This window comes from Phyllostomus discolor, chromosome 2 (genome assembly GCF_004126475.2).
Source record: "Phyllostomus discolor isolate MPI-MPIP mPhyDis1 chromosome 2, mPhyDis1.pri.v3, whole genome shotgun sequence".
NCBI classification, from domain to species: Eukaryota; Metazoa; Chordata; class Mammalia; order Chiroptera; family Phyllostomidae; genus Phyllostomus; species Phyllostomus discolor.
In genome coordinates, this window is record NC_040904.2 from 197250618 (window position 1) to 197260711 (window position 10094).

At 39.2% G+C, this 10094-nt stretch overlaps 2 protein-coding genes across 2 annotated transcripts in view; one reads left to right on the forward strand and one right to left on the reverse strand.

Moving 5' to 3' along the window:
* Positions 1 to 6453, forward strand: SNRPF (small nuclear ribonucleoprotein polypeptide F). Its single transcript, XM_028532402.2, has 4 exons — positions 1 to 147; positions 2015 to 2140; positions 5642 to 5706; positions 6317 to 6453. Exons 1-4 carry the CDS (start codon positions 145 to 147, stop codon positions 6381 to 6383), a joined length of 261 nt encoding a protein of 86 aa, XP_028388203.1. The 5' UTR covers positions 1 to 144; the 3' UTR covers positions 6384 to 6453.
* Positions 6454 to 6707: 254 nt separating this feature from the next.
* Positions 6708 to 10094, reverse strand: part of CCDC38 (coiled-coil domain containing 38) — a 38229-nt gene continuing 34842 nt past the window's right edge. Inside the window, exons 14-15 of the mRNA XM_036016981.1 lie at positions 9943 to 10036; positions 6708 to 7590 (exon numbers count right to left, since the gene is read on the reverse strand). Coding sequence (XP_035872874.1) covers positions 7477 to 7590; positions 9943 to 10036 — 208 coding nt within the window. The 3' untranslated portion in view covers positions 6708 to 7476. The remainder of the gene's footprint in view (positions 7591 to 9942; positions 10037 to 10094) is intronic.

Consider the following 10094-nt stretch of genomic DNA (forward strand, 5'->3'; position numbering starts at 1 on the left):
GGAGGTGAAGGGTCACGTTGCTTTTTGGCGGCCATTTCTCTAGAAGCTCCGCAATTTGGGCTCTCGTCGAGGTGCTCCAGTCACTAAAGATAGACGAGAGCTGGGTCGGCGGCGAGTAACCTGCAGCATTTGCTCGTCGTCGCGATGGTAAGGAACCTCCGGGGAGCGAGGGAGAGCGCGTGAACAGCGTCGCGGAGCCTGCTGGCTGGTTCGCTTGTTTCCCATTCATCCGCGCGAGACGGAGGCGCTGCGCACGCTGTTGCAGCCCTTTCCTCACTACCTAGGGGATCTGAGTCTCGCGCTCCTTCTGCTGCCCTCGGCTCCCCGGGAGAGCCCCTGTCGCATTCCCCTTCTGCTTTGATTTGAGTCTGAGCCTGAGGTGTTCTTGCTGGTTGGGGCCACGGGGTAAAGACAAAAGAGGTTTTTCACGCCCCACTTTGAAATGAAAGTGTGCATTCATTCCACGATACTGGGACTATTGCGCCCAGGCTTTGGAGCATTGATTTGTTCATTTAGCAAATCTTTATTGAGCGCTTGCTACTTACCAGTCAGTTACTGTGCTAGGCGGTAGGAATATGATGTGAAAAGAATGGATGCGGACCCTGGCCTAGGTTAATTCCATCAGGCTTGGGAGACAGACATTAATCAAATAATAATAGAAATATATAGTTGCAAATAATATTAAGTGCTAAGAAGGAAGCAAACAGGATGCTGTGAGAGGGCGCGAGGGTACATTAGAATAGTGGTCAGAGGTGGCATCCTTGGAAGGGGGGGGGGGGGGGGTAACCTGACCTAAATGAAAGGAAATACCGCCCCTTAAAGAACAGAAAGAAGAGTGTACCAGGCTCAGGGAACGTGGCCTTTGGCCCTAAGGCTGGAAATAAGGCTCGACCACTGGGAGGAATTAAGGAAAGCCACAGCCTTTTGCAAGAACTGTGGTTATGAGATAGGGTCCGGCAAGACCTCTCGGGCCACATTAGGAGGTCAGGATTCAACTCCACCTGCAGTTTGAAGCCACTGAAGCATTTTAAGCAGGGTTATGACATAAAAGTAACTGTGGTCATGTGGACAGTAAGTTGGAGAAATACAAGAGTGAAAACCGGACACTTCATTTGGAGGTTATTGCCGTAATTTTCGTGGCCTTTGAGATGACTCTGAATATGTTTATCTTAGAAGGGTATTTATTAGCTAAGGTTCTTTGGGCTGATGGATGAGCAGATGAAGGAAGAAAAAAAGTATATATTTACAGGGGATACTAGTGCTTTGCTGAATAGACAAATATTAAATGATTAGCTCATCTGTTAGGGCACTGCTAAGTCAGGTAAGTCCCGGTTCTAGCTCCTAGAATTCAAGCAAGATGGCCAGGTGTGATCTGCCCCTCTTCATTCTGTAGCCTCATGTTTGGGACTCGGACAGCCCTGAATTTGTGTGTCCCTGAGATCACCTCGTTGCTTCCCTCTTCCCCCTGTTACATGTGCAGTCTCTGCCTAGAAGAGCTGTTTTCCCTCCTGGAAATACCTCTCTTCCTTAAAACGGAACCATTACTTACTTTAGGCAGCTTTTCCTTTTTTCTTAATGCTGGGTTGCTTTGGTACTCTTACACCAAAAGAGGGCCATTTTCTACGTTGCAATAGAATTGTCTGCTTGTGTGTGTTCTGCACTTCCTCCTCCACTGTGAGCTTCCTGAGGACTGCATTTTTTCCCACTGCCCTTTCATTTGTTTCTTTACAACCTGCAACCGTGAGTGATGTTTAATAGCTATTTGGTGTTTCTTAAGGGAGTAATGAATACTTTTTATAAGTTTTGATGGTTTGAAGATGAAATTGGCTGACTGCGTATTTAAATTTCTCTGATGCTCTTCAACAAATAAAAGTGAAAATTATGTGAGAGCGAGTCAAGAGTTTGGTTCCTTTGGATACCATAAAATATTGGTGGTTTGGTAGGGAGAGTAGGTGGTGGGTGCGGAGCTCTAGAAATTACTTGAGTTGTTTTTTTTGGTTGTTTTTTTGTGCAGAGTTTGCCCCTGAATCCCAAACCTTTCCTCAATGGATTAACAGGAAAGCCAGTAATGGTGAAACTTAAGTGGGGAATGGAGTACAAAGGCTACCTAGTATCTGTGGATGGCTATATGAACATGCAGGTAAGCTAAAGATGCATAAAAATTATTAAATTGTGTTTATTTTTCTTTACCTTAGTCCTCTAAGGTTTAGTGTGATTTATGAGGATGAAATTATTTAAATTGACAGTTAAAGCAAAAGTTAAGGAAAAATGTCAAGCTCAGGGAGGCTGGTACAGCCGTAACAAACAACGGCCACAGATTTGACTCCTAGTCCTTAACACTAAGAAGAGCTCAGACCTTTGGGTTCATAATGCTAGAAGGGAAACACACTGGTTTGCAGGAAAAAAAAAAAAACCTTTCAAGTAACACATAGCTCTGAAAGAAATTTTTCGAGTGAAATTCTTAAGTCTTTTAATGAATGCTAAAGGCATCATCACATCAGAGTAATTCCATAAAAGTGTTTCTTGAGGGAAAAGACATATCGGCATACTGAATTGATCAAATGACTGCATGTCTGTTGTACTTCTGAATACTTCTGTAAATGTTTCAGCCAAGTTTTTTTTTAATTGTTATATAATTTTTTATATAACATAAAATTTACCACTTCAACCATTTTCAAGTGTACAACTCAGTGGCATTAAGTACTTTCACATTGTTGTGCAGCCATCCCCCTTATCAATTTCTTGAGATTTTTTATCATTCTCAACTGAAATTCTGTACCCACTAAAAAGTAACTTCCCCCACTTCCAGCCGCTGGAAAATACTGACCTTTCTGTCTCTCTGTTCTAGGTACTTTATCTAAATGGAATCCTACAGTTTATCCTTTTGGTTTATTTAACTTAACTTTCAAAGCTCATACATGGTATAGCATGTATCAGAATTTAATTTCTTATTAGGGTTGAAATAATATCCCATTGTATGTTATTTTGATCCATTCTTCTGTTGGTAGACCTTGGAATTGTTTCCATCTTTCGACCACTGTGAATAATGCAGCAGACGTGGCTGTACAAATATCTGCCCGAGTCTCTGCTTCCAGGTGTTTGGGTTCATATCCTGAAATGGAGTTGCTGGCTCATACAGTCATTGTTCATTTCTTGAGGAACTGCCATACTGTTTTCCACCTGAACAGTTGATGCTCAGGTCCCCCAAATTTTTGTGGAGCGTGGTTTTCACCAGGAAAATTCCCCAAGCAGGAACCATTTGCCAAGGCCATAGAAAAGTTGGAAAGAACACATCCCACATACTGAAAATGTTCCAGACTTGGATAGTGGTGATGGCTATACAATTTTAAAAGCACTGACTTGTATACTTGTATTCACTTAAAAGCGAATTTTATGTTACAGGAATTGTATCAGTGGAAGAAATGAATATAAAGGCTACTACTGAATATTTGGTTTTAAAAGTAATGTAACTTCCTAGTGAGCTTGCCAGGTTTGAAACGTACCCGAGGAACCACACAGATGATGCCTTTCAGTTTGTTCACTCATTGTGTGCCTGGCCCTGCCAGTGCCCACTGAGCAAAACAAAGCCCCTGCCCTCACGCAGTTGGCTGTGGTGGTGGGAGATGGTAACACTGTATGATGGGTATCAGGTAAAGAGAGGGGCCGTGGAGAAAAAGAAAGCGGAAGGGGAACAGAGGGATGAGAGTGTGCAGTGTGAGATGGGATAGCCCAGGAGAGCCTCTCTGGGGGAGTAAGTTTAAACAGAGAGCAGAACTGAGTGAGCAGCTGAACAGTTGCTGAAAAGCGAGAGCAGCTGGAGGGAGAATGTTCCCCTTTGAGGGCAACAGCAGGAGCAAAAGATTTGTGGTAGGAACTTGGTTGGTATCTTTAGTGCACGGCAAGAAGGCCAGAGCAGAATGAATTAGGGCAATGGTGATAGAAAGGTTGCAGTCGTGGTCAAAGAGGGCCTGTTAAGTGATAGTGAGGACTATCTGCCAACAATCCCTTTTAAAGAAATCCACTGATAGGAATACATTATTTCTAAGAGCTGTTACATACAAAACTAATTGTCTCAACAAACACATGTACTTCAGACAAAACCTGTCTGGTATAGGAGGTTACTTTTTGTTCTCTGTATGAGAGGGAATAACATCCAGTAGCAGCATTAATTCATTAACACGTTTTACGTGCCTTACCTCACATCCTCTCTACGCCCTATTTTTCTTCCTCTTTGCCACTTGCCCAGCTAACAAAGGAAACCTCCCTCGCCTTTCTTTCCTGCTCATGTCTTTTGTGAGTCTCAGGTAGCACATATTATAATCTTTAACAAATTAAAATTAGACTTTATTACCTGTACGTAACGTAGAAGGAAAGCTAAACATTTTGATGTAAAATTAGAAGTAATGTAGTTCCCTAACTATAAAGGTTACTTTTTAAAAACTTTTAAATGTCTCACACTTAACAGTTGAAACATGAAAGCTTTCATCAAACTTCAAGTCTCTAAAAGACCCCCTTTATAAACAAATGTTTATCACATAATAGGTATGTAACCCGCCAGCCACAATTCAGTAAGGAAAATGTTGAGTTTAAATATTTATGAATGAATTTCAAATCCCAATTCCTAAGGGGTTTTGGGTCAAATTTTTTAAATGAGTTCTGCTTTTAATTAAAGTATAATTGACACAATTACTTGGTTTTACGTGTACAACATAGCGATGTTCTCTATGTATATGTTACAGTGAAATCCACAGTGCATTCAGTACGCAGCTGTCACTGTACAGCTATTATGATACTGACTGTATTCCTTGTCCTATACGTCGTCATGTCCCTGTGATTTATTTACTTAGTAATGGAGGTGTGTAAGGTTACTCTTCATTGTTTAACCTCCTTTTAAGAACTTGTCTTTCCCTGTTTATTAGCAGATAGATTTTAAAAAATTTTTAAAGATTTTATTTATGTACTTATTTTTAGAGAGAGGTAAAGGGAGGGAGTAAGAAGCAGAGAGACATCGATCAGTTGCCTCTTGGACACCCCCAACCAGGGACCCGGCCCGCAACCCAGGCCTGTGCCCTGACTGGGAATTGAACCAGCCACCTTTCAGTTTGTGGGGCGATGCCTGACCCACTGAGCCACACCATTCAGAGCTAGAAATGTATTCAGTTCTTTGGTTTGGTTGGTGACTAATATAAAAGCATTTTAGCTATAACTTTGTACACCCATTGGGTTCCTCAATATGATACTACAATATAAAATTATTCCAAGGAAAGTTAATGTCTGCTTCTAAAAAAACTGAATTTTTGGAAAACTTTTACATCAGCTTATTCATAAATTGAGAGACTGCCTTCTTTGACACATTGTTTTAATGTCCGTTAGAAAGAAATACTACACAACTGAGATTTTAAAAATTATGTTGAAACAAGCTTTATTATATAGTAGCTCTATATCCATCAATGTTAACTTGACCAAATATTTATATGAAACCAAAAGTACTACAATAGTAATAGAAAACTAAACTTATATTAATTACAGAAAACCATGAGTTGTAGGTATAAAATGGTCTCAGTTAAGTTCTCTCACCAGTATTGAGTGTGTTTTACTGTTTTTCTTTTGTATTATTAATATATTTTGTTTTTATTTAAAGCTTGCAAACACAGAAGAATACATAGATGGAGCATTGTCCGGACACCTTGGTGAAGTTTTAATAAGGTAAGAAAACAGTAGTGTTATACATAAGGGTTACTGGTTAGCATTAGAAATATCCATGTAAATGAACTAGTTTAGTGCCTCAATTTCAGAATTACTTCTTAAAAATCACTATTAATTTAACTTAACATTCTAAAACTACACTTCAGGAATCTTTAAAATTGCTAAACTTATTACAGATTTAAATATTTTGGAGCTATTCATCCTTAAGATTTTTCTTGTATTAGTATTAAACTTTCTAGATCTTAGCTTTAGCTTTTTTAGTGGTTTTAATTGTAAGAGCTTGGTTTTGAATTTTAGTTGGATCTGGCTGCTATTAGGGACTTGTGTTAATGCTCATTTCCTAGAATTATATACTTCCAAATTTTAGTCATTATTCCCTTTGAAAGGTCATAAAGATACCATTTATAACTACCACATGGTAAAAAAAAATAAGTGCCATGTGCTTTTAAAGAAATCAATGGTAAAAACATTTTTTTAAATAAGAGAAGAAAAAATGCTATATTGTAAATTTAGTATTCTGTATTTTTGTAATGGATATAGTCCAGTAATTGTTAATCAGATATATGGTATCTTGTTGGAACAACAAAATGGACTGTTTTTCTATTTACAGGTGTAATAATGTCCTTTATATCAGGGGTGTTGAAGAAGAGGAAGAAGATGGGGAGATGAGAGAATAGTATCTTTTGTTGGGAATTTTTTTTATATTTGTTTCTAGGTAATAAAATGTATGCTTGTTTTTCAACTTGACTTGTGAACTATTCATATTCAGATATTTACATGCAAAACTCAAATGTTCAAACATTTGAAAGGTTATTCACGAAAGTAATGCCCTAAGAGCCACCCAGCTTCGCCCCAATCGGTTTTCTTTTGTAAGCCCAATGCTCTTGTTTTTGTCTGTAAAGGAAAGTTATTTATATGCTTTATAAATGTTTATGAAGATGGATTTCAGCCCTTTTCTTATAATTATATATTAACTGAGACCTTTTAAAAGCAACTCTTTTTTAGTTTTGAGCCATTTTTGACATGTATAAAGTTAAATATTTTCCTAAACTTAACATATAATATATTATTTTAGTAGACAAATTACATGTAAGCTTAATAATATACACATATCAGCTAAAATGAAACATCACCTAAAAAAACTGATTATGGATGTAGAGCACAACAAATTGTGAACTGCCGTGTAAGCTGAAGACACAGTCAGTTCACTTAAGAGAATTAAGTTTCTGAACAGTATTTCTTAACATGAATTAAAAGCCATTCTCACAGTTATGTTCTGAGAACATAACCTAGTGGCTTTCATTTACATTTTAAATTCCTCAAAACCCTTAACCTGTTTTGGAGTTGTACATTATTAAAATGTATACTCCACATATTCCACAATGATAAAATGTATACTGTGAACTTTCCTGTGGACTGGTTGGGAAAAAGAGATCATTTAAAGTCTCGTGTTGTCAGAGAATGCCACTATTGCAATTTAGTGGCCATTCAGCGTATAGTTACACCAATAAAGTAACTTTGGATGTGTATCCCCAACTGGGACAGCTCAAAGTATAGATATAAAATGTTTAGAATAATACTTAGGCTATGGGTAATAAAAGCCTTCAACCAAAGAAAATAACTTGCATTTCCAATCCTATAACCTTTAGAACAACAGCATGTCTCCCTCAAATTGGTTAGGCCGGCATATGGTGCAGAATGTTGCCATTGCTGTGAACCCAAATCTGTACAATGTGCTTAAACGTTGTGCTGCCGTCTTACTGCCCCTATTCAAGTGAAGAAATACTCGTCCTCTATGGATCTTGTTCTTGTAGCCTGGACTAAAAGCAGCTCATGCTTGTTACCAGACGGAGGTTTCGAACGGTAGACAAGTCGTCTTCCCAGCTGAAACAAAAGAAAAAATGCTTAGTATTCTTTAGCAGTCTTTTTCTATTGAAGCATAAGGGAAATACTAATTAACTTGATTTTTTCCAAGGAATAATACGGTTTGAAATAGTAAATAGTAACAAAGGGATTGATAATTTAATGGGTGTCCAACGTGGTAGACAAAACTAAGTAACAAGCCGAGCACCATAGTATGCAGAAGACAAAGCAGTCAGGTTTTATGGGAAGTGTGGGCGGGGGAGGGGGCGGTTTAAGGTAAAGTTGTCTCAGACATGGTCAGAAAGAACCATGTTTGAGGCCACAACTCATTTCTCAGTGTCATAGCTAGTTTTTCTTCCATTGGTTAGAAGAGATCACTTTCTTCTGCCGAGTACCAGTTGACCAACGTTTAAAAGTCCTGTTCAGTTTTGAATAAAAACTTGAGAAAACCATGTACTATCTTAAACACTAGTAATCCTGTGTGTTGCCACCAGAACAGGCTTAGGGAAATCCTTGGTTTCACACCTGTTCCTTCTCTCTGGAGCACATACTCAAGTATAGCATACTAATTATATTTGTCTTTTAGCCTTTTCCCTGGAGTCTTTTTTGTTTCGCTTTTACATCTGAGTTTGTGTCAATTAAATAAATGAAAAATCTATTGGTACATATTCTACTGGAGGTGAGATTTGGTGGGACATCTCCATTGTGTCCCAACAGGGGCCTTATCTCTACGTGAGACTGTCCCTGGCATTGCAGAATGTTTGACATTCCTAACCTCAGTGAACTGAGTAACAGTAGTGCTACTCCCCATGAGTATGCCAACAGAATGCCCTTAGGGGACCGTGAGCCCTGAATTCCTTGTCTGAAGTCAGAGTTTATGTTCACTGTCAGTGATGTGTGATAACTGTCGTCATTAACACTGTCTGAAGTGTTGATGGAAGGAGATGACTCGGGGTGTGGAACACACAAGACAGTGTACAGGTGACGTGTTGTGGAACTGGGCACCTGAAACCTATATGCAATTTTATTAACCAGTGTCACCCCAATACATTCAATAAAAAATTAAAAAACTAAGAAAATATACAGTGACAAAGTGTCCCAGCTGGGTAAGCACTATCACAGGTTTTCATACATTGTCAACTTACCAGACCACCATTTTATTTTGAGTTTTAGTTTCCATTGTCATTTTTAGTCTGTTAATTCAATAAGCATTTGGTGAGTATCCACTACGTGCCAGGCATTGGAGATACAGAGGTCCTAAAACTCATTCATGGTCCAGAAGGAGAGATATATTTAAGAATAATTGTTTCGACGTTGTGGGTTTAGCGACGAGTATGTGCATGTGGACAGTGGTGGATGGTTACTCTCCCTTGGGAAGAGGAGGGCAAGTCAGGTGTTCATGGGGAGAGTTGAGCTAGAGAGGTGCAGGCACTTTTTCAGATGAAATGCTTATTTACACGAAAGAATTTAAGGTAGTCATTACTTCTTGACATAATAATCACCATACTTGGGAACTTTTTTCAAGTACCTCAACAGGCTGGCAGTGAGGTGCACAATAAGCATTCACTGTGGGTTGGCTATGACCATGATGAGAACCAATGTCCACATCAGCTTTGTAGAAAACCACGGAATTGGGTTCCTGGAGTATATTTCAGACCCTAACCTAGAGGAGGGAGAGCGTCCTGGAGACACAAGGCCCTCCCCCGGCGCAGAGGCGTGGATTGGGCCGCAAGCGCACAGTGACTGCCTGATCCCAAACTTCTTACAGGTAATCTTGCAACATAAAGAACCTTGACTTCTGGTCCTGATTCATCTTCTAAATCTGAAGTGACACTGAGTATATCGTCGTAATTTAAACTATTAGCCTCGTAATTTTTCTCTGGGTTCACTGTCTCCATTGTCAAGTGAGAGAAGCAAGGTTCCTAGCTCTCATTTGTAAGAAGAGGAAGTACAAAGACATAGGGTATTTCTAGGGGGGCTCAGATGAAACTGTTAGCAGTTGCCTCCAGGGAGGGGAATGGAGGGGAACTTAAAATTCACTGAAGACTCTTTCATATCTTTTGAACTTTGAAACGTGCTTGTACTACCTATTCAAAAATTATTCTTTAAAATTCTCTGATTTTGTGAGCCTGGAGTGAAAAAAAGAGTAGGGGGACAAGTTTCTTTTACTGAAAAGGAGGCCTAATGGAGAACTGTTAGCCAATAATTTGAATTATTCTAAAGATAAGGAACCAGAGAGAGACCAATTGAAGCTGTGAGTGAGAAAGGTTTCACTGAAGTTGAACCTGGATAAATTAGACGAATTAGATCATTTGTTTTTATACCACAGAAGCGTTCACAGGTAGCTGGACCTACTGATAACAAGCCACAGACCTTTTTCTTTGGTTGTGCCACTGCTCTTTCCAGAGCAGCTCGTAGCCTTTCTTCCTGGTGTCTCTGTTTTTCTTTCATTTTCTCTTCACGCAGCCTGTGGAGAGGGAAAATGTTCTCCTAACTATAAATCACAAAGTTAAAAAAGAAACCTA